The following is a 25,256-nucleotide window of genomic DNA, read 5'->3' as shown; positions in this document are numbered from 1 at the left end:
AAGTGCAATCGCACAACAAAATAGAAAATAGTTTAGGAAGAAAATTTATTCTTTCCTTATCAGCTTTAGCTCTTTTAAACAGGCACCAGCACAGAGCCTGGTATTCACCAGCTGCATCTGGGAATAGTGTACCTTCCTTCTCTGTCCAAGTGTGTTAATCTTAAACTACATTTAAATTAATTTTTCCAAAGGATAATTTTATGATATTCAAATTAATTTTGATGGTTACACATCTTCAGACAAATAATGGTATAAGCAAGTATAAATTCACATAATTTATACATTAATTATTTTTAATTTTGGTTTTGATAAATGAATTATTTCATGAAACAATATTTTTTGGTATTAAGGGGGAAATATGTTTTTGATCCTGACTACATCATCACATTTGATTAATACTTCTTCTTCACACATTTTAATAGGAAAAAATATTAATAAGGTACAATGGTATAAGTATTGGGTATAATAACAAGTATTATAAAGAGTCATTTCTTTACACTAAGAGGAATTACATGCAAAGTTGCATAATTTGAATATTTTGGTAACACAAGTTTATGACAATTATGAAATAATCCAGATCATGGAAATATTAAGGGTATATGTTACTGAGGACATAACTACTCTGCATCAACATAAAGGCCTTATTCTTATTTTTATTTTTATTCTTATTTTTCATTATTTTTAATTCTTTCACCAATATTTAGTAAAGTAATATCTACTGAGAATATTGCTTCATTAAATATAGCAATTATATGGTTCTATTACTAAGAAAATGTTTCACTTCTGAGTTATATGCAACAATTCTTTTATTCATTCATTCGCTCACTCATATATTCTTATTTTGGTTCATGGCTATACATTCCTACATATTATTAGTATAATAAATATATTCCTTATTAATAAAGATGAAAACACTGGTTACATAAAACACAGTGACACCTATGGGTTGAAAAAGGTAATTACACCTAAGACATAAAAATGTTCTATCACATGGAAAAAATGGATAATAATGTATTATCACTTATTATTGGTTTATTATTTCAAATATTGAAATCCATATACAATACAAATTCTGATAATAATTATATGGATATTACTGATTGCTATGGTACGCTGTGATATTATGAGATAGGGAAATTACCAGATTTGGTATAGAATAGGGAATGAAGACTTCAAGCAAGATACTGAAATTATGTTAATAAAGACTGTTCACATTTCTAAACTTCATTGATTTTTATCAGTTGCAAGAAGAAGAATGCCGCGATCCAGAAATCCCAGAAGGTAACAAAGCTATGATTACTGAGTAATAGACTGTGTTAATTACAAATGCAGTATCCACCACTGACAGTCACAAGTGCAGTATCCACCACTGACAGTCACAAGTGCAGTATCCACCACCGACAGTCACAATTAAAGTGTCTAACCTGACAACCAGAGGACGATGATCCTATGATGCTGAGATGAACGGTGTTATCACGTTCTTATCAAGTTCCAGAGGTTTTCAATCACCTGTAAAGCTTCGATGTAAAGCTGGTGAACAATAAGGTAATTGTCAGGAAGCTACAACCCTGACATATGTCCTGTGCATTAGGACAAGGACTGGTTATGGTGCTATGTTTAGCAAGGAAGAGTCATTTTAACCCTTGCTTTGCTGACCAAAGACGTCACACCTGTTCAAAGACCAGTACCGATGGAGGATTCCAGAATATCCAAGGCGAGCCAATGTAAGCCCAGGTTTTTAAAGATGACACTGCACAGATATTAAAGCTGCATTTCATCTATAGACTTTGTTTCTTATCAACATTTGAATTTATGGACTTTGATTTGATACACCACACAATTCCTACAACATCTATATGCTATAAGAAAACTGTATTTTTAAAAGAACCAAGAAGAAGACAGAAGACATCAAAATGAAGACCAGATGACATCAGATGATGATGACTGGACCTGAGATGCTTCAATTTAGACTTAGGGAAGTATAATTATACATATTTTATATGAATATTGTTCACGGCTTACCATAACATGAATTCACATCAATTATGTCATTGAGTACTTATAACGGTAATCTAATATTATTATTATTATTATTATTATTATTAATATTAAATTATTTTGTCAAAGAAGAAGAAAAGAAGAAAAAAGATCGTTATATTTGAGGGTTCCAATTAATGTCTGTCTCCCTCAAAAGGGGGAATTGTTAAATATTAATAATCCGTTAATTTCTTATAAGACCCAGTTCTGTAGAATGCTTTAGCTTACATGACATAGGCTATTTTTAAGCTTGGCTCATGGTAGAAAGACAGCTCCATATATGTAGAGACCACGTGCTTTAGGAGACGTATATAATTCATGGCTAACTGTAGAGGTCGCTCCTCTTCTTCCCTCACCATCATGAGAGACAGACGCAAGATGACATGACATAACAGCTGGTATATTACTTGACGGCGATGTGAGAAGCCGAACTGAGACACAGCAGCCATTTGCTATTCAGGATCTCGGAGAGAAGAAGAATACATGCTGCTTTGCTATGAACAATGGACAATATCTCTTTCACTTATTTTTATTCACCTGTTTTTCTGTAATAACCTTTCTTTGATGGAAGAATCCAAATAAACCACTATATTTTTATCTGGTAACTAGTCCTGAGTATTTTACAGGATATGCATTATTTTACAACTCCCAATGCTGGTATGGTAATATATTGGCAGTGGACACCGATGGGCGCCGCACCTTTAGGTTTGCTGTGATGTGCCAATGGGCGTCATAGATTCTGATCATAATGTTAACTAAGAACCTTGCGTTCAGTTAGCTCGTTTGTAGGTTAAACAGTTGGTGCAGGTTCATCTGGAGCAGACCACTGTGCTCCTAAATTCATCTATGTAGTAAAGCTATTTAGAAGAACTGCACACCAATAGGCACAAGTATGCTGAAGTAGTTTTATTACACTATTTAAATTGAAGAACATAAAGTGATAGTAGCATAGCTTCAATGATATAGGGTGACAGTAGTGTAGCAACCAGGGGCACTTCTGCCATGTGATGAGATGAGTTCTCCCAGGTAGTGGCATTTCACAACTTCCCAGGAGTGGCATTCGTCTTATTCTCTGAGCCGGCTGTTAGATTGACAGCCAACTCAGGAGAACAGAGAGAGTGACGGCTCCTGTTCTCTGTATTTAATTGTTTTCACGTCCTGAAGACGAGAACATAATTCAACAGACAAGCAGCACTGGCACAGCACTGGCACTGCAATGGCTGTCGAAGAGTGCTTTTCTGCATCGTCTAGAGGTGACATGAAATGAATCAAGCTGCTGATATCACAGCTGCACTGGGTTATTTCTTTTTTTCATGTTGACAGTGGGATAGCCAATCACTGAGCTCAGCAGCTGTGGATGTGATATTAGAGCTGCAGCTGATTTCACACAATAGAGCAACAACGGAAACTCATCAGTGGTTTAAGGGACGATGAGTAAAGCACTGGTTTTTTTTAATAACAAGCTGCACTCAGTGACCAATTTTTTTTTTTTAAATATGTCAACCTCTTTTAGTTTGGTGCTGTATTCATGTACTGATAATGATATTGGTGCTGTACCCATGCACTGATGGTGGTTCTGATGATGTATTCATTTATTAATGATGATTCTGGTGGCGTATTCATGTACTGATGATGATCCTGGTGATGTATTCATGTACTGATGGTGGCTCTTGTGGGCTATTCACATACTGATGGTAGTTCTGGTGATGTATTCATGTACTGATGGTGACTCTGGTGATCTATTCATATGCTGATGGTGGCTCTGGTGATGTACTCACGTACTAACGGTGGTTTTGGTGATGTAGTCATATACTGATGGTGCTTCTGGTGAAGTCATGTACAGTGGTTCTGGTTCAGTATGCAAAAATAAAAAAAAACTATAACACATCTCTATGGAGAGATCAATAAAAGTGTAACAAGTTTTAAAAAATGTCATCATACTGCAGGGAGGTGAACCATTACAATTTTTGCCTAAAGCAGCATAGAGGGCTGATAGCCAGAAACGCGTAAGAATGTGATCTCTGTTTTTATTCACATAGATTCCATTGTTATTTTAATGGTGTGAAATAAAGAAGGTATTTTTTTATATATTCAGCAAGTTGATCCTATTTTTTTCTTTTATCACAGATTTTTAATGATCTTCAAATCAGGGAACTGTGAGGGCCATTGTAAAATCTTCAGTTTGCGCCTTTTGAGGTAGTCTATTGTGGATTTTTACGTGTGCTTAGGATCATGATAAGCTGTGGCTCATTGGTAGAAAGACAGGAATTTAAGTCCTAGGGAGTCCCGATCACAGGAGAAAAAGCAAATATATATAAATAAATAAAATTGTTTCTGATGGTCGAACTTTTAAATTACTATTTTGCATCTGTGTTCTCTAAGAAAGCAATTGTAACATGAACTGATCTTCACTGTGCCATCAAAGGGATAAAAGAATCCTCACTATCCATAAGCAGAGAGATAAACTCCTGGTCTAGATGAATTACATCCTAGGATACTGAAAGAGTTAGCAGAGGAAATTGCAGAATCACTAGCCAGAAGATTGGAGATGGGCTAATGTTGTATCTATCTTCAAAAAAGGAAAGATGAAGCCAGGAAATTACAGGCAAGTGAGCCTTACTTCTATACCAGGATAGATATTTGAACAAATTAATAAACAGCATGTATGTAAGTACTTGGATAAGAATACAGTATTTAACCAGAGCCAGCATGGGTTTGTAGCAAACAAGTCATGCCACACTAATCTAATTTTCTTCTTCATAAGGGAAATGCGGTAGATATACGTAGTTTATCTCAACTTCAGCAAAGCATTTGATAAAGTATCTCATACTATCCTTATTGAAAAAAATGACCAAATATAGGTTCACAAGGCTGCAGTTAAGTGGATTCATAACTGGCTCAGTGATCGTACTCAAAGAGTGGTAATAAACGGTGGCACATCCAATTGGAATAGTGTTTCAAGTGGGGGCACCACAAGGCTCTGTCCTGGCCCCAGTGTTGTTCAGCAGTTTATAAATGATCTAGATAAGGGAACTGAATGTAAACTAATCAAATTTGCAGATGATGCAATGTTAGGAGGGATAGCTAACACTAGGGAAGACAGAGAAAGGATTCAGAAGGATCTAGATAAGCTTAAATAATGGGCAGCGACTAAAGGCCCCCGTCACACACAGCGATATCGCCAGCGAGATCGCTGATTTTGTGACGCATCAGCAATCTTGCCAGCGATATCGCTGTGTGTGACGGGGATCAGCTACCGGCCCCCCTGCTGGGTATCGCTGATCGTGCTTGATCATCCAGGGCCATTTTTTGATCGTTGGTCTCCCGCTGGCTAGCGCGCATTGCTGCGTGTGGCAGCAAGAGACCAGCGATCAGCGACGCTGGATGCTGGTTTCCAATGTAAACATCGGGTATCTAGGAGCTGCGTGGCTCTTGGTTACCTGCTGTTTACCTTGGAAACCAGTGTGCACGCTGGTTTCCAGGGTAAACAGCGGGTATCCAAGAGCCACGTGGCTCTTAGATACCTGCTGTTTAGATTGGAAACCAGCTTGCTCGCTGGTCCTGATCGCTGGAGGGGCTGTCTATGTGACAGCTCACCAGCGATCAGCCTAACGATGTCCCAGCGATACCATCTATGTCGGATCATTGGTGGGATCGCTGGGACATCGTTATATGTAACGGGGCCTTAATAGAATGGTATTTAACAGAGAGAACTGCCAGAGTCTACAACTGGACAAGAAAAACAAAAATTACATCTACAGAATGGGAGGAATAGAACTAAGCAACGGTATGTGTGAAAAAGACTTGGGTATACAAATAGATCTCAGACTGCACATGAGTCAACAGTGTGATGCAACAGCAAAAAAGGCAAACTCAGTTCTAGGATGCATTAAGAGAAGCATAGAGTTTCGATCACGTGAAGTAATTATACCCCTCTACTCCTCCTTGGTCAGGCTTCATCTGGAATACTGGGTTGTTGTGAGTTCATTTTCCCCTTCACTACTGAGGCCCGAGGAACTCCCTCTTCTGGTGAAGAAAGCTAGTGAGCCTGATTGTCAGACACCTGGGGCTGATGATGATGACTGGCTGAGTGGAGTTAATGACTGGATATAAGGCTGCCGACGCCCTTCTGGCCTGCGGGTGATTTCTCTGTGGACTCCTAGGAAACCAGTCTGATTCCTGCTCATCTAAAGCTAAGATTTCTGCTTTGCCTTTTTGCATTAGTGTTTTGTTTTCCTTGCTTTTCTGGATTCTGCCATTCCCTGCTGGGGTGAGCTGAATCTTCTTTTGCCTGTTGCTCTGTCTTCAGAATATTCCTGAGTACTGACATAGCCTTTTTTGAAGCCTAGCGTCTTTAGGGCCTTTTTTACTGTCAGTTTGTTGGCTCTTATTTTCATAGGTTTTTTCACGGATTACAGACAGCAGCCTTCCTGTCCTTTCCTATTTAAGCTAGCTTGGGCCCCATCTTTGCTCAGTCTATCTTTCTGTCTGTGTTTTGTTCTTTCTTCTTGCTTCACCGTCATTATATGTGGGGGGCTGCCTTTTGGTTTGGGGTCTGCTCTGGGGCAGTTTAGATTTCCCTTTCTGTCTTTAGGCTATGTAGTCCTCCGGCTGTGATCGAGGGGCCTAGGGCATCGTAGGAGCCCCCCACGGCTACTGCTAGTTGTGTTGATAGGTTCAGGGGTCTGCAATCCGATAGCTGCCAACTTCTCTGGTTTTCTGGACTTAGCAAGCATTTCTATTTTTGCCTCCTACGGTGACTCAATCATAACAGAATCACCCGCCATACCGCAGATCCTAGGGTACTCAATTGCAGGAAAGAATTGTAAAAAAAAAAAAAAAAGTGTGTATATTTTTTCCTCTATATCTCTGAGGCCGTAGGGGGAATTTTTTTTTCTCTCAATGGAGATAAAGCAATTGTCTGATCATGTGGAGCAGCTCGCTGCGGAAGTGCAGGGAATTTCCGCCTACCTTGCTCATTCACATGCTGCTGAACCAAAGATTCCTACACCTGATGTATTTTTTGGGGATCGGTCTAAATTTTTGAATTTCAAAAATAATTGTAAATTATTTTTTGCCTTGAAGCCTAACTCGTCAGGGAGCTCCGCGCAGCAGGTTAAAATTGTCATCTCTTTGCTTCGTGGCGATCCCCAGGATTGGGCGTTTTCTTTGAAACCAGATGATCCTATTCTGACTAATGTGAACGCATTTTTTCAGGCCTTGGGGTTGTTGTATGATGAACCTAATGCCATTAATCAGGCTGAAAAGACCCTGCTGGCATTGAACCAGGGTCGTGATTCTGCAGAATTGTACTGTCAAAAATTCCGAAAGTGGGCAGTACTTACTACCTGGAATGATAATGCCTTGGCTGCTCTCTTTCGGAAGGGGTTGTCAGAAGCCGTAAAAGATACTATGGTGGGATTTCCTGTTCCCTCTGGTCTTGACGATTCTATGTCTTTAGCCATTCAGGTTGATCGGCGTTTGCGCGAACGCAGAGCTGCATGAGAGGTGTTGCCACCTGTTGAACAGATGTCTGAACCTATGCAATGTGATAGTTTTTTCCAGAGAGCAGCGTCAGGAGTTCAGAAGGCGTAATAAGTTGTGTTTTTTCTGTGGAGATGCCTCGCATATTATTTCTGTCTGTCCTAAACGTGAGAAACGCCTTGCACACACGTTTTCTGTTGGTGGTGTTCAACCTAAGTTTCTTCTGGCTATTACTCTGATCTGCTCCCTGTCCACATTTTCCGCCAAGGCTTTTGTGGATTCGGGAGCAGCTCTAAACCTAATGGACTTGGATTTTGCTAAACGTTGTGGATTTCCGATGACACCTCTGCAGACGCCTATCCCTTTGAGGGGGATTGATGCTACTCCTTTGGCTAAAAATAAACCTCAGCTTTGGACCCAGGTGGTAATGCGGGTCGCCCCAGACCATCAAGAAAATTGCAGGTTTTTGGTGTTACATAATCTGCATTATACTATTGTTCTGGGGTTTCCCTGGTTACAAATTCATAATCCAGTTTTGGATTGGAAATCTGTGTCTGTGGTGAGTTGGGGTTGTCGGGGTGCCTTTAGTGAGGCTCCGGTGTTTTCCACCTCTCCTCTGTCGCATGATGTTCCTGATTATTTGGCGGACTTTTATGATGTATTTAGTGAGAATGAGTCTGCGTCTCTGCCTCCTCATAGGAGTTATGACTGTGCAATTGAACTGAGCCCGGGGTGTAAATTTCCCAAGGGTCGGCTCTTCAAATTATCTGTACCCGAGCACGAGGCTATGCGATCCTATATTAAGGAGGCGTTGGAGAAGGGTCATATTAGACCATCCTCGTCACCCTTAGGTGCCGGGTTTTTTTTTTGTAGCCAAAAAGGATGGATCATTAAGACCTTGTATTGATTATCGTGCTCTCAACAAAATTACTGTTAAATATCAGTATCCGTTACCCCTGATTTCTGATCTATTCTCCAGAGTTAAAGGTGCTTGCTGGTTTACCAAGCTTGACCTCAGGGGGGGGCGTATAATCTTATTCGCATTAAGCATGGGGATGAATGGAAGATGGCGTTTAATACTCCGGAGGGACATTTTGAGTACCTGGTGATGCCTTTTGGGCTCACTTATGCCCCTTCTGTCTTCCAGTGCTTCATGAACGATATTTTCCGAGATTTTGTCGATAAATTTTTGATTATCTATCTGGATGATATTTTGATCTTCTCCAAGGATTGGGATTCTCATGTGGAACATATTCGGACTGTGTTCCGGATCTTGAGGGAGAATTCCCTGTATGTCAAAGGATCTAAATGCCTTTTTGGAGTACAGAGGATTTCTTTTTTGGGATTTATTTTGTCCCCGTCAACTATTGAAATGGACCCGGCCAAGGTACAGGCCATTTACGATTGGGTTCAGCTCACTTCTTTGAAGGCCCTCCAGAAGTTTTTGGGTTTTGCTAATTTTTATCGGAAATTTATAGCAAAATTTTCTAGTATTGCCAAGCCATTGACTGATTTGACTAAGAAGGGTGCTGATGTGTTAAATTGGTCTCCGGAGGCTGTTTCTTCCTTTCAGGAGCTGAAGCGAAGATTCACCTCCGCCCCGGTTTTGCGACAACCTGATGTCTCACTTCCGTTCCAGGTAGAGGTGGATGCTTCTGAGATTGGTGCAGGAGCTGTTTTGTCCCAAAAGGATCCTGTAACATCTAAAATAAATCCCTGTGCTTTCTTTTCCCGAAAGTTCTCTCCATCTGAACGTAACTATGATGTGGGGAATCGGGAACTGTTAGCCATGAAATGGGCATTTGAGGATTGGAGACATTGGTTGGAGGGAGCTAAGCATCAAGTCGTGGTCCTCACTGACCACAAGAATTTGATTTACCTAGAGTCGGCTAAGCGCTTGAACCCTAGACAGGCTAGGTGGGCCTTGTTTTTTACACGTTTTGATTTTGTGGTTTCTTTTCTTCCTGGAACTAAGAATGTCAAGGCTGACACCCTCTCTAGGAGCTTCTTTGCTGATTCTCCTGTGGTGACCAAGCCTGCTACCATCTTAGGCGAAGGGGTAGTTCTTTCTGCCATCTCGCCTGATTTGAGACATGCTCTTGAAGAGTTCCAGGAGGACAAACCTGAGCGTTGTTCCAGTGGAAAGTTGTATGTTCCTGACCAGTGGAAGAAGAGAGTGATGTCTGAAGTTCATTGCTCTGCTTTGGCTGGTCATCCAGGTATTTTTGGTACTAGAGATCTGGTGAGTCGGTCTTTTTGGTGGCCCTCCTTGTCTCGTGATGTCAGGAATTTTGTGCAGTCCTGTGGGACGTGCTCCCGGTCTAAATCGTGTTCTCGCTCTAGTGGGTTGTTGATGCCTTTGCCTGTCCCCAAGAGGCCATGGACCCATATTTCAATGGATTTCATCTCTGATATGCCTGTCTCTCAAAGGATGACTGTCATTTGGGTGATTTGTGATAGGTTCTCTAAGATGGTTCATCTTGTACCACTCCCTAAGTTGCCGTCTTCCTCTGAATTGGTGCCCCTGTTTTTACAACAGGTGGTTCGCTTGCACGGGATTCCTGAGAACATTGTATCTGACAGAGGAGTCCAGTTTGTGTCTAGATTTTGGAGAACTTTCTGTTCCAAGCTGGGAATTCAGTTGTCCTTCTCCTCTGCTTTTCACCCTCAGACCAATGGGCAGACAGAGAGAACAAACCAGACCTTGGAGTCATATTTGAGATGTTTTATTTCTGCTGATCAGGATGATTGGGTTTCATTTTTGCCCTTGGCCGAATTTGCTTAGAATAATAGAGCTAGTTCTGCCACTTTGATGTCACCTTTTTTTTGTAACTTTGGGTTTCATCCTCGATTTTCTTCAGGGCAGGTGGAACCCTCTGCCTGCCCAGGTGTTGACACTGTGGTGGAGAGAATGCACCAGATCTGGGACCAAGTGGTGGATAAGTTATCTCTCTCCCAGGAAAAGGCCCAGCGGTTTTCCAACCGACATAGGACCATTGGTCCCCAGTTTAAGGTTGGTTATATGGTGTGGTTATCATCAAAAAATATTGCTATGAAGGTGGCTTCTCCTAAGTTTAAGCCTAGATTTATTGGACCTTACAAGATTTTGGAGATTATTAATCCGGTCTCTTTTCGTTTGGCTCTTCCTGTCACATTTAAAATCCATAATGTGTTCCATAAATCTTTGTTGAAGAGGTTTGTTGAACCTGTTGTTCCGGGGGTTGCACCTCCAGACCCTGTATTGGTTGAAGGTAACATGGAATATGAGGTAGAGAAAGTACTGGATTCCCGTCTGGCTAGACGGAGACTCCAGTATTTGGTTAAGTGGAAGGGTTATGGTCAGGAAGATAATTCCTGGGTCTCTGCCTCTGATATTCATGCCAAAAGATTGGTGCGTGCCTTTCATCGGGCTCACCCTGATCGCCCTGGTGGCGTGGTTGAGGGTTCGGTGACCCCTCCTCAAGGGGGAGGTACTGTTGTGAGTTCATTTTCCCCTTCACTACTGAGGCCCGAGGAACTCCCTCTTCTGGTGAAGAAAGGCAGTGAGCCTGATTGTCAGACACCTGGGGCTGATGATGATGACTGGCTGAGTGGAGTTAATGACTGGATATAAGGCTGCTGACGCCCTTCTGGCCTGCGGGTGATTTCTCTGTGGACTCCTAGGAAACCAGTCTGATTCCTGCTCATCTAAAGCTAAGATTTCTGCTTTGCCTTTTTGCATTAGTGTTTTGTTTTCCTTGCTTTTCTGGATTCTGCCATTCCCTGCTGGGGTGAGCTGAATCTTCTTTTGCCTGTTGCTCTGTCTTCAGAATATTCCTGAGTACTGACATAGCCTTTTTTGAAGCCTAGCGTCTTCAGGGCCTTTTTTACTGTCAGTTTGTTGGCTCTTATTTTCATAGGTTTTTTCACGGATTGCAGACAGCAGCCTTCCTGTCCTTTCCTATTTAACCTAGCTTGGGTCCCATCTTTGCTCAGTCTATCTTTCTGTCTGTGTTTTGTTCTTTCTTCTTACTTCACCGTCATTATATGTGGGGGGCTGCCTTTTGCTTTGGGGTCTGCTCTGGGGCAGTTTAGATTTCCCTTTCTGTCTTTAGGCTATGTAGTCCTCCGGCTGTGATCGAGGGGCCTAGGGCATCGTAGGAGCCCCCCACGGATACTGCTAGTTGTGTTGATAGGTTCAGGGGTCTGCAATCCGATAGCTGCCAACTTCTCTGGTTTTCTGGACTTAGCTAGCATTTCTATTTTTGCCTCCTACGGTGACTCAATCATAACACTGGGTCCAGTTCTGGGCACCACATTTTAAAAAAGAGTCCTATGAGGAACGGTTAAAGGATCTGGGAATGTTTAGCCAGGAAAAAAGAATGCTAAGAGGATACTTAATAGCTGTCTACAAATATCTGATATCTGAAGGGATGTGACAGTGTAGAGGGATCATCAATATTCTCATTTGCACGTGGAAAAACGAGAAGCAATGGAATGCAAATAAAAGGTAGAAGATACAGATCAGATATTAGAAACAACTTTTTGACAGTGAGGGTGATCAATGAGTGGAACAGGCTGCCATGAGAGGTTGTGAGTTCTCCTTCAATGGAAGTCTTCAAACAGAGGCTGGACAGACATCTGTCTGAGATGATTTAATGAATCCTGCATTGAGTGGGGGGATGGACATGATGACCATTGAGTTCCCTTACAACTACAACATTCTATGAGTCTATGATTATTCATTTGTAGAAGCCTTCCTCTTTTCAACTTCAGCTTTTTTACAGATGGTGTTATATTTGCATTAAGAATTTGTTGAAATTTCATTGAATCCATTATTCCCTCTACCCGTGAAATGTTCCCCGTGCCATTGGCTGCAAAACAACCCCAAAGCATGACTGAACGACCCCCATACTTAATGTTTATCGAGATGTTCTTTTCCTGAAATTCTGTGCCCTTTTTTCTCCATGCATACCTTTGATCATTGTGGCCAAAGAGTTCATTTTAACCTCATTGGTTCACAGGACTTGTTTCCAAAATGCATCAGGCTTGTTTAGATGTTCTTTTGCATACTTCTGATACTGAATATTATGGTGAGCACGCGGGAGAGGTCTTCTTCTGATTACTCTTCACTGAAGGCCATATTTGTGCAGGTGTCTCTGAACAGTAGGACAATGTACCATATCTCCAGAGTCTGCTAAATCTTTCTGAAGGTCTTTTGCAGTCAAGGGTTCTGATTTGTCTCTCCAGTAGCCCTACAAGCAGCTCTCACTGAAATGTTGTGTGGTCTTCTAGACTTTATCTTGATCTCCACTGTTGCTGTTATCTGCCATTTCCTAATTACATTTCAAACTGAGGAAAGGGTAACTTGAAAATGCTTTGCTATCTTCTTATAGCCTTCTCTTTCTTTGTGGGCCTGAACCATTTTCATTTTCAGAATGCTAGGCAGCTGCTTAGAAAAACCCATGGTTGCTGTTTTTTGGCACAAGGTTAGAGAGGATGGGTTCTTATAAAGCTGAAAAATTTGCATCACCTTGCCGTTCCTAACAATGATAGTGAACAAGTCATAACGCTAACTGTTAGGCATCAAGTTTCTGCATCTGCTCTACAGGAATCCAGAGCCTCACATTCTGCGGTCTCCTGCTGTCTATCTACCGCAGAGAAGATTACTTTGCAGCAGATCGCTCCAGAGACTAAGTCCCTCTGTTCTCCTACTGGGCATGCTCACGAGACGATCTCCCATTGGAGATCAGGAGTCATGTGCCCAGGTCCTGCTCCAGATCTCATTGGTCCATCTCGGGGATCTGGAAACTTCCGGAAGGTCCCGGCTATAAAAAGCGTGCATGACCATTCGGCCATGCGCTAGTATAGTCTCTAGTTGCTATAGTGTGAATGATGATGGATGTATGAACCTGCGAATGACTCATTAAGATCCCCTCTCTCTGATATTACGAATGTGTACAGGGACTTAGATTAGAGTCAGCGCCAGCGCGTGGCAAGCCTCAAGCCACTACAGCATCATCCACACTGCTAGCATCCGACATTGCGCCTGCTTCCTTGCTTTGTCGACTAGCGGCAGTGTCCTATGCCGCGCTGCAGTTGCAGCCCTCTTTGGCATCCGCAGTAGCGACGCCGCACGCACGGTAAGTCTAGACGGACGCAGCTCCTCTGTCTTGGGTCCTGCTCCTGTGACCAGATACCATGTGTGCATTTACATGAGACCTGTGACACTAACAGGCTCAGCCTTTTGTGGTTACCTCTGCTGACATCTCTGTGAGCAAACAGAGGTTGCTTACCGCACTTGGGTGACGTTCAACCCGCGTGCGCATTTCCGCCATATTGCTTGTCTGTCACTACTTAGCAGCAGTGTTCACATCTACTGCATGGTGGACCCCGAGCGGCGAACACACTTTATTATTTATTTTTTTTAGTGCGTTCCGCCATTCCTAACAGCTAACAAGCTAACTAAGGTCTGAAACCTTGGTCAAAGTTATCTGAGCAGAGCAGACAAATCTCCAAGGGTGTCCAAACTTTTGAATTGGCCCATTTTTCTTTTTGTAAGTTTTAAAATGATAAAAAATTACTATACATATATATTTATTTGTATTTTTTTTGCCTAAAATGCATAAAATGCAATAGAAGCGTGTAATCTTTTAACTATAGGCCTTTTAGAGATAATTTTATCTTCAACTTGCTTAACTGTTCACAGTAAAGCTGGAGTCACACATAGCGACTTACCAGCGATATCAAGGTGTCAGGATCGCTGGTAAGTCGCTATGTGATCGCTGGTGAGCTGTCACACAGACAGCTTCACCAGCGATTAGCACAGCGATGCCGAGCGCCCGGCATCGCTTGCCATCCCTGTAAAAAATAGAATTAAAATAAAAAATATTGTTATTCTCACCTTCCGACGTCCCGCGCAGCATTCCTCTCTCCACGCTCCGGTCCCAGTAATCCTTTGCGAGAATGACCGCGAGAGTCACGGTCTCGCGGGAGCGCGAAGTCTCGCGGTCATTCGTGCAAAGGATCACTGGGACCGGAGCGTGGAGAGAGGAATGCTGCGCGAGACGTCGGAAGGTGAGAATAACAATATTTTTTATTTTAATTCTATTTTTTACAGCTGATCGCTGGTCTCCCGCCTGTCACAGGCAGCGATGCGTGCTGGCCAGCGGGAGCCCAGCGACCAAAAAAATGTCCAGAGGTTTCTTACAGCGATCAGGGATACCGGCCGCTCGCTGATCGCTGTCACACACAGCGATCTCGCTGGTGAGATCACTGTTACGTCACAAAAGTTGTGACTCAGCAGCGATCTCGCTAGCAAGATTGCTATGTGTGACTCCAGCTTAACAGTAATTTTGACCAGGGGTGCCCAAACTTTTACATACCATTGTAAGGGTGTCAAATCTGCACCAGGACCTGCTTCTGTTACAAGTTGTCAGCTTCTGTCACCAGTGGAAGCTATATTCATTCTTTCGGCAGCAATGATGATGGGGGAGACATCAAGACCAGAAGCTCAGACTCTGTTGAACCAGAGATACTGGTGTGGCTGGGATCTGTAGTGCTGCTTACTATGGCAGTATGGGTGTGTGTGCTATCTAACAGTCTAATGGCAGTAAACAGTTCCATGCTATGGCTAATGGGACAGCACCACAGCCTACTTAAACTCTGAACATGCTACTGGGAATTTCCAGTTATAGTTTGTTACCTCCCTGGTCTTTTGCTCAGTGTGGTCCTTATCCTGAATCTCCTGGTGCTTCGTTCCTGACCTTGGCTTTTATTTTGACTACCTTTTTGTGTGTATGATTGTTGCTGACTTTGACGTCCTGGTAAGAACTCAACCCTTTTCCCTGCCAGCATCCATTGATGTAACCCAGGGAGATCCCGTGTAAATCCAGGGTAGATCCCTGTTTAGGGGTTAAAGTGTGAAGGCCAGGTTTTGTCTGGGTTTTGCTAAGCAGAGTGATAAGTGCAAAGTGTGTCCGTGGAATCTCTAATAAGAGCTGCCAGGCTTCCACTCACAACGCACTAGACCACAATGTGGATGTTCCCACTGTATTGGTGCGTAAAGGTGGACACTATTACCCTATGAGGGCAGAAAAGTTGTACACTAATACTGTATGAGTCTCATTGGAGAGGGGGCTCATTACTGCTGTATTTGGGCACAAAATTCAACATTGCTACTGTAGGGGTGAGTAAAGGGAATTTTCTTATTGTACTAGGGCATAAAGGGACACATATATTAACACTGTCTGGGGACCACATTTCTACTGTAAGGAGGTCATCAATACCAATATATTTCATTTTCGGGAATACTATTATTATAGGTGAAACAAAAGGGAAGGACTGCTTATTGTGCAGAGTACCAGGACGGAAATTTGGCACTATTTTTCTTTATCTGGTGCAGTGTATAAGTGATGGAAAGAATGGGGAGGGAGCACTAGAAGAGATCAGCCATAAATGTCCGTGTGGCACTTTCTGCAGGGCGAGCCCTGACTCGTAAAAAGAACACAAAGAGCTTGTACCCATTATAGTCTATGGGACTATTCACATGTCTATCATTGAGAAACCCAGATAGAAAATGTACATAAAAATGGACGTCTCAACGAGGCTTCTGGGTGCATCTTCATTGAATGCACTGATATACAATACAGCAGTGTTTTATACATCTCCAGCTCCACCATCTGTAAACTCCTTTAGCAGAAACACAGTACGCAACAAGACCCCGGGCCGACCACTAAAAACCATCTGTATTTCTACAGGAATTGCCAGCTGTCACTTAACACTTCTCTGCCGAAGGGAAAGTGAAATGTGAGAGGAAGCCGTCCTTCCCTAGAAAATAAATATCTGACTGTAAGATCGGACGCAGGAAAACCGTTTATGGAAAAATATTTAACTGCCTGCAGATGGACGGTGAGGTGCCAGAGACGGAGGAGGGAAGGCCGGCGAGCAGTGAACTTACTAGAGGGTAATGGCAGACTCCTGGACCATAGTCCAACGTCAAAAGCAATTTCACACGATTTTGTGTGAAATGGGAGAAGAATCTATTTTTGCAGTTGCAGAATAGCAATCTTTTTGAAAATCAGTTGAATTATCCATTTTTATCAACCCCTTGAAGACGCAGTTTTTTGAATTTTTCTTTTTTTAAAGAAAGCCTTTTGTATTCTGTATGAACGATATTGTAGTAGTGGTGGTTTGTACTGTTGCTCCTACCATCAATATGAGACGCCTGAAGGTGTGATCCCTACTGACAGCGTGTGTGCCCAATTGACGCATTTTGTCCCCAAAAGAGGACATCTATACCTCAACATTTGCAGTCATCAGTAGAGGCACACAAACAATTGACATACAGATCACAAATTAGTATGCAGTAAAAGGGTTGGTCAGGGAGGAGAAAAAAAATGAAACCACTTCTCCATACACTGCATCTGGATTTTGATCCCAGGAGAATGGTAGGGACGAATAGCGCTGAGTATAGAGGAGTTCTTGGAGGCTAGTATCGGGTTTTTTTTGCTTGTTTTTCCACTTCCCTGAGAAAATTAATAAGGGGTTGTCCAGTTATGGACAACCTATTCATATGGTTATCCAGGACTTATTTATTTTTTTACTTGGCCTAGGAACTATCTGGCAGGTAGTTGCTAACTATCTGCTTGTTCTGCCAGGTGTTGGCTCAAAGCAATCCTGGACCACTTCTGCTGCTTCATGTCAACAGAGCACCTCTTCCTTTTCTGGGCTGCTCCGTTGGCAGGGCGTGACTGCAGATGTCAAGATGATCGACAACTGGCTCCCCGCAGTTAGGCAGCAGGGAGACAGCAGTCAATCAGCATGATATCAGTCACACCTCATCAACAAAGTAGAGAAGAAGACAAGCAGCTGCTCTGTCAATGTCACGTCAGCAGAAGATGCATAAACGTTGGAAGAAGCGGTCTGTGGCCACTCTGAGCCAGCAGGGATCGGCAGCATGCAGAACGGGCAAGCTAGCAACTACCTGCCTGTTAGTTCTTAAGCCATAGTAAAAAATGAAATTGTCCCAAATAACTCCTTTACTGAGACCAGTGCATCAGTGAAACATATATGTTGCATACCTGTGTATAGTGGCTGCAGACGGAGCCGCTGCATTTACTTGGACAGTTGGGATTACACTCTCGCGGGTAAGGAAAAGAGTAATGCTGCCTCTCATCGTACCATGCCTTTACCAGGTCTACTACAGATCTATACCTGCAAGAAAAAGCCATACAAGATGGTAGAGGCATCAATGAAAGTTCCTTGGCCCCAAAGCAAAATCTGCAACGTGTTATTTAGAATACTGGTGGATCTATGGGCCCCCTTAGGCATCAGGGCCCAGATGCAACCTACCTCTAGCTACCTATAGCCTGCTTCTGCTGAAAGTTGTAGTTTCGCAACAGCCGCAGATTAAAGACCTCTGCAGTAAAACAAAGATATGGTACTCACTGCAATGTTAGTAGATCAGCAGTGTGTGGTGTAATGTCCCTGGGAACATGATGAAAACCCTTATCATCCGCCAGCTTCCTACTCTATAGATAGCTGCAAAGTCCTGGTCTTACATCTGCCACTATGCCTAGATCGCTGTTTGCTTATCTCTATTTACTTATACAGGGAGGATATTCTGGAATACCGATAACGTCACAGGTGCGACCTCATGGTGCATTTAAAGGGCATGTCCCCTTTAAATAGATTTTTTGTTATTTATTTTTGTATCTGCAAAACCTGGATGACGCCCAATACTCTATTGCAACTGTCACCCAGCTTTCCCGAAAGGTCATGTAATTTGTCAAGAAACAAGAAAAAATGGGTGACAGCTGCTGTAATATTAATGACATTGTTACCACTCATCTTTCCTACAAAATATTTTGACTAGGTAACAGATTACTAAATTTGGATTAGTTTAAAGGGGTTCTCTTCTTACTTTACGGACGGACGCCTGTCCGTAGAGACATAACTACGGGGGGTATAGAAGCTCCTCTGCCACATAACATAACACCAAAATTATAAATGGCATACGATAAATGGGGGTCCTTGTTATACAACTTGCATTGGGCCTCAGTAGTTTTAAAAGGGGTTGAGTGCTTCTTGGATAACCGTCCAAGTCCTGCAAGTCCCTTAAGTAAAATAGGAACAGCTTATACTTAACTACCATTTTCAGCAATGTTGGTGCCAAGTTTCTGAACGCTCACATGACATTGTTATATCACGGGAGTGCTGCAGCCAATCAACGACCACTGATTGGCTGCAGCACTAACATCACATAGCAATATCACATGAGTGCTGGGAGACCCAGTATCGAAGTTGAGTATGAACCTTTCTTATTTTACTTAAGGGACTCGGCCTACTCAGGCATTTAGGAAGGTCTTGTCCAGGTAGTGGACAACCCCTCAAAGTTCTTAAATTACATCTATTTCCAAAATGCTATACAAATCTCTGAGGATGAATTCTGGCAAATGAATTACCGTACCTTCCAGAATGGATGGAGAGATTCTGACCTATGTAGCGCATAAGCTGGTTAGGTCCATGGTCCCATTTACACTGGTTGGCCCATGACTCTGCAGATTTGGCGAGTCGTTCATCCCACACCTTCAGGAAGAAAAGAAATCAGGAAAGACATTCAACCACAGACAATATATATGACTGAGATAGCGGACAGTCTCATTACACTCTTTTATATGAGAGCCGATGTGGTGATCAGATGACAGCCGCTGATCAGCCTTCTGGACCACTATATTCCCCTGTTCAGGCTCGGACTGGCCCATAGGGGAGCAGAGGAATCCCCCGGTGGGCCCCTGTGCACATCTGGGCCACCAGCCCCATTGTATGGGCAGCACTTGGCATAATTCACTTGATTCACTCTGTACAGAAAAAAGCAGCCTCTCATCATTCATTAACCAAACTACCCAGTTTATTTTTATATAGAGATATAGGTAGATTTGTGAACAAGGGTAATGTAATATTTGTATGCAAAAGAAAAGTGGGTCCCCCCAAGTCAATGTCACTGATGGGTCCTTGGTTCCCCAGTCCGACACTGCCCCTGTTTAACATATTGTCTATGTAAGTACTGGAGATCTCTATTCCATGAATTAGCGGCTCTCTACTCCAGCTCGTAGGTGGTGACCCCAATTGGGGTTCCCTCTTTATGGTGTCTAAATAGGTCAAGTAGACAGGAGTTATTAGGGTCAACTCACACATGTCTATCCTAGATTTATTAAGGCTTAGCATGTCATTATTCTGGAATCAGTCCTTCATTGTTCTAAAACCCAAACATCAGGGTTTACATGGTGCAGTACATTTTTTCACTATAGTTTCCTAGAAATGCTGCAGTTTCGCAGTTATTTTGTAACATTGTGCTTGTGGCTGCAATGTGTGGATCCAGTATAACAGTATAACAGTCTCAAGTGTCAGCATATAACATTTCCTAGAACTTCAAAGATTAGTGCCATTGTTCTAGGACGCCAAGTTGAGGTGTAACCTGTGGACCATGCCAGTTTCTTACATACATAGTCCAAATATCCATAGGCCTCATTCACCAGTTCTGCACAATGTACTTTGCAAAAACAGTATATCCCACCTTTCGTGTCTACCTCTTTCCTCATAGACTGTAAGCTTGCGAGCAGGGCCCTCATTCCTCTTGGTATCTGTTATGATCTATGTGATTATTGTTATGCTGTAATGTCTATTGTCTGTACAAGTCCCCTCTGAAATGTAAAGTGCTGCGGAATATGTTGGCGCTATAGAAATAAAATTATTCTTATTATTATTATCATGGAGGCCCACTCTTTACTGTATATGTGTCTTTAGGAAACAGATACAGGTGAATATAATGGTGAATGGGGAAGCTTGAAAATGTGACTAGGGAGAATTTTTTTATTTGTCATTGGGTTGGAGTGGGGAAGGACTATACTGGGGATGAATGAAGGGGGTACTATAGGGTATCGTGTGAGGAGACTGTGGGGGCATCATATTGTGTGACGGTCATCATTGTGTAGGAGAGCGCTATGGTAGCATCATACTGTGCAGGAAAGGCACTAAGAGCATCATTCATAACTGTGCGGCAGAGTCTGTGGGGGATCATTGTGTAGAGTTGGGTTTCCTAATGTGTAATGGAGGCACCATGGAGGCATCATGCTGTGGGAGTATGATCATGTGTGGGGGCAATTTTGGGCATCATGATGTGGTGGCATCATGTTTTCAGGGCACATTGGGGTCATCACAATGTGTGGGGGGTACATTGTTGAGGCTGTGTGGTGAAGTCACTGTGAAGACATCAGTCTAGAGGGGCATTGTGAGGGCATCACACAGTGCCTAAGATGTGGGAACACTAAGGGACTACTAGGGGAATTATTTCTGTGGGATGCGTTAGGCTGGTTTCACACTTGCGTTTTTTTGCGCTGTATTTTAGCGCTAAAAAACGCATGCGTTTTTCCCCTATATTTTGCATGGGATGCGCTTATGTGGGCAAACACATGCGTTTGTATGCGTTTTTCCGCGCATGCTTTTTTTGTGGTGTGCGCTTGGGCGCACAAAATGCATTCTGTTGCATTTTTTGGGCGTCCGACTTGCCTCAAAAAAACGCATGCGCACGCAATGCGTTTTTTTACAGCAAGACACCCATTATAAGTCTATGGGTGCGCATATGTGCGCATTGCCATGCTCATGTATGCGTTTTTTTGCGCATGCATTTTTTTGTTGACCATTAGTTAGACAATGGAATTTAGGGGTTTGGGTTAGAGTTAGGGTTAGTTAAGGGGGTTTAGGGTTAGGGTTTGGGTTAGTATGGTTTGGTTAAGGGATAGGGTTTAGGGTTAGTTAGGGTTTAGGGTTAGGGTTAGGGTTTGGGTAGGGTTTGGTTAAGGGTTAGGGTTAGTATGGTTTGGTTAAGGGTTAGGGTCAGGGTTGGGTTAGGGTCAGGGTTAGGGTATGGTTTGGTTAAGGGTTAGGGTTAGGGTTAGTAAAGTCATGGTTTGGGTTAGTGTGAGGGGCCAACTAATGTTGGAAAAAAACGCAAACGCGGTAAAAATGACCTAAAAACACATACAAACGCATAAAAACGCTGCGTTTTTTTCATGCATGCTCATAAAAATGCTTGAAAAAAACGCAGCATTTGTATGCATTTGTATGCGTTTTTTCATGCGTTTCTTGCGGGAAAAACGCGCTGCAAAAAAAAGCAAGTGTGAAAGTAGCCTTAGATGTGTGGTGACGTGTGTCCCTTTTTCCTGACTTTCAGAGTTGGGAGTTATGTGGGAGCCTATTGGAGATGTACAGTACATAACTATATGGCTATATAGTGGAGCGGCACATGTCAGAGCCTTTCATCAGCCATCCTCACAATCTCTGATGGAAGCCTCAAATTCAATATGGGCATAGATTACAACTGATAATTGTAAGGGACTATGCACATGTTGCAGATTTGTCTTTTTTTCTCTGCAGATTTGTCACAAAACATGAAGGGTTCCTGATGCCAGCAATGTGAATGCGAATCCTGACGTTTCATGCACATGTTGCTTATTTGTGACTTGCAGATTTGATGCAAATTTTAATCTGTAGCATGACAATTCTTTCAGCGCTTTTGCTGCAGATTTCACTCATGCTAATAAATGGGGAAAAATCTGCACCTATTTTACAAAGTGTTTTTCCTGCCATGAGATGCAGAATTTTCAGCACCAAATACATAACATGTGCACATACCCTTATAATGATCCCCACAGCTACAGTGAGATATTATGCACTCACACTGACCCCTAGATGTCACCATAATACCATGCAGGAAGCCACGTGTCACATTGTCATTGGTACTTCCAAAAAGTGTTAATCTTCATGGACAAACTTCAAATCTATCCCATAAATATTAAAGTATTAGTATGTTTTTATTGCAAAGTCAAAAGAATGAAACCCTGTAGTCAGCACTCGTGTACCCCATATGCTTTATGACTTTTGTACCTTAGGACTTGACTGAATGCAATACCCAACATGCTTTGAGTTCTTACTGTGTTAAAAAGTGTTTGTGCTTTACCAGAAACCACGCCACCCTTATCCTTGGGATGAATCAGGCATTGCACTTAAAGAGAAACTGTCAGCACAATTTTCTAATGTAAGGTAAAGACATGGCTGTAATGGTGCAGTAATACTGATTGCATTGATACCTTTGGGGAAGAAATCCGCTCTGTGGTTCTTCTTTAATCACCATTTGACGTTTTCTGCTATTTAGATTTTGGTGCACAGGGGCCGGACTGTGCACTGGGTCTTCTCCTCCCTCTCTGTGATTCCCCAGCCCCTTCGCCTGCCCCTGGTCTGTGAATGACAAGACCCTGCTGAGATGTCAAACTTAAGAGGCAGGTGATTCACAGATTCACAGACAGGAGGCAGGCAGAGGGGCTGGGGAATCACAGAAGATCCAGTGCACAGTCTGGCCAATGTGCACCAAGATCTCATTAGCATAAAACTTCAAATGGTGATTAAAGAAGAACCACAAAGTGGATTTCGTTACCAAAGGTATAAATGTAATCAGTGTTACAGCGCCATTACAGCCATGTCTTTACTTTAAATTCCAAAATCGTGCTGACAGGTTCTCTTTAAGGCCCATTTATGTGAACATGGATAAGATGCTGTAAAAGCCACAAGCACTGAACTGAGACTTTTTTTTTATTATATAACCTGAACAAGTGCTCTCCTACATGGCTATGTGAATGTCTATGGATCACTCGTCACTCCATTCACCAACTAGAGACTGGAAGTTTCAAGGTTTTTGATTTCTCCCTCTTTTTAACAGCTATTGATACTCCCAAAAAAATCAAGATCTTTATATGCTGTCAGTGAATAGAAATATTCATATCATTTCACACTGAGAGACTGGCCTGATGCTGCACAATAAATATTTCCACTCAATGAAAGCAATTATTAGAGATCCTAAAAATGGTGAAGAGTCAAGCCAATTAGTAAATTAGCTTCTTCATACACCTGGAAAATCACATTAGGTGGTATGCCTTTGGCACTAAGACAAGTTTTAGCTGGAATTTTATCAGGATCAATCATTTCAGGGCATCTCATAAAAAACTGCAATAAATGCTTATGTACAGCATATACTATTACTCCTAAGCAACAGTCAAGCATACATTGCTCAGATAACACATTCTTTATTATAATTAAAATTGTGCGATGCCACCAAGTGGTCAGAAGTAGAACTACAGATTTTGTATAGACAGCAAGTACATTTAAAGGGAATCATTCAGCGGGTTTTTTCTATGTAATCTGAAGACAGCATGCTGTGGGGGTTAAAACACAGATTTCTGCAATACCTCTCTTATCAAGCTCTGTGATTTTGTTTGCTTTCAATGATTGTTTAAGCACCAGGAGCTTATCATTGCTGGGACGCAGCATGCTAGTCTGACATGCCCCCTCCTGTGATAGGCACCTCACTGTCTATTGACATTGTATATACAGCGCCTGGTGTAGGCGTGTCTAGCTTTCTCAGCTCTGTTTCATTCTAAATCTAAAACCTTTGATTGTATCAAAACCGTTGTGCCCAGTAATCTAAGTGATACATTGCTGGATTCAGCTTCTCTTTTCCTACATCAGTCTGCTGTCAGATGAAGTAGCAAAAACCTGCTGACAGATTCCCTTTAAAGGTGTTATCCAAAATTAAAAAAAAGGTTCTGTTTTATTAATTACAGATTTAGCAGACTACTACTGTATCTATCAAACTCACTTCTACTACTACATCTGTACATGTTTTGAATCCTATCCACAACTTACCATGTATTCCATATTAGCCGCTGGGGGGAAGACTTTGGAGCGAACCTTGTTATGATAGTCCAACAAGGCGCTCATGTCTCTGGGAGATATGTAACGTTTCCTCCTGTTTCTAGGAATCCCAATGCCAAACATGAGGTCAGTGTCAGAGCTATTGGAAGGATGCTGAAGTTCAGTAGCACTAGCCAGCACAAAGGAACTGGAGAGCTGTAAAATCCACAGGAGCAAGCCAGGGAGGAAAGGATGGATGTGTATCAATGTCATGTCTGTGCTCTGGAGGATGCCGTAGCTACTGATCACTCTTCACTTCTCTCTTCCAAAGACCTTTTCCTGGAAATCAGAAATGTGTTACTCCTCTTAGTCAATCTTGGTGACTGTACAATTATACTGCATTTGCTTTTTGTAGTGAAGTTGTAAAACTACATAAGGCAACCTTCGCCAAATTTCCTGGAAAAAGGGGAGACCCCCTAGACTCCAGGACGAATTGGCAAATCTCGCAGGTACACACAGAATTCCTCCAAATCTGACCCTAATAATGAACTATCCTCCCAGAAGGGCTTACCATAAAGTTGGCAAGTATGATTTACAGAGATGCAACTTTGACCTAAAGCAAAAACTGTAACATGGCCCCCACCTATCATGTGTCAATTATAAGACAAGTGTCTACTTGTGCCACAAAGGGGCCTCCAAAATCAACTTCAACCTTAGCACCCACTACAGATTCACTACTCTCTACATAGCAGGTTTCTAGTTTGCCTTTGGCAAAATCACACATAAATGATCTACAATAGTCCATATTTCTTAATACTGGTGTATATTTTTGCAGTCCTAAGTAAGGTTAGGACACAAGTCGCATGTCCAAAGATTGCTGTATGCCGCTGCTACATCCTAATATAATGCAAGTGAATCGGGTCACATTTCATCCCGCAAGGGACACTACCTTGACTGTGACAAGCAAGTCGCAAAAATCCAAATGGATCTGAGTTTTCGCAACTTTCTTT

The 25,256-nt window shown here is 42.3% G+C and overlaps 1 protein-coding gene across 1 annotated transcript in view; it reads right to left on the bottom strand.

Annotated features, from left to right (window-relative positions):
* R3HDML (R3H domain containing like) overlaps window positions 1-24,533 on the bottom strand; it is a 37,645-nt gene extending 13,112 nt beyond the window's left edge. The window contains exons 1-3 of the mRNA XM_073582421.1: window positions 24,259-24,533; window positions 18,971-19,089; window positions 17,583-17,715 (exon numbers count right to left, since the gene is read on the bottom strand). Of these exons, the coding sequence (XP_073438522.1) occupies window positions 17,583-17,715; window positions 18,971-19,089; window positions 24,259-24,519 (513 nt within the window). The 5' untranslated portion in view covers window positions 24,520-24,533. The remainder of the gene's footprint in view (window positions 1-17,582; window positions 17,716-18,970; window positions 19,090-24,258) is intronic.
* Between the last annotated feature and the right edge of the window lie 723 nt (window positions 24,534-25,256).

This window comes from Dendrobates tinctorius, unplaced genomic scaffold (genome assembly GCF_039654945.1).
Source record: "Dendrobates tinctorius isolate UK_male_01 unplaced genomic scaffold, ASM3965494v1 ptg000071l, whole genome shotgun sequence".
Classification (NCBI taxonomy): domain Eukaryota; kingdom Metazoa; phylum Chordata; class Amphibia; order Anura; family Dendrobatidae; genus Dendrobates; species Dendrobates tinctorius.
The sequence above is the reverse complement of the archived record's forward strand: the minus strand, read 5'-3'. Positions and strand labels throughout refer to the sequence as shown.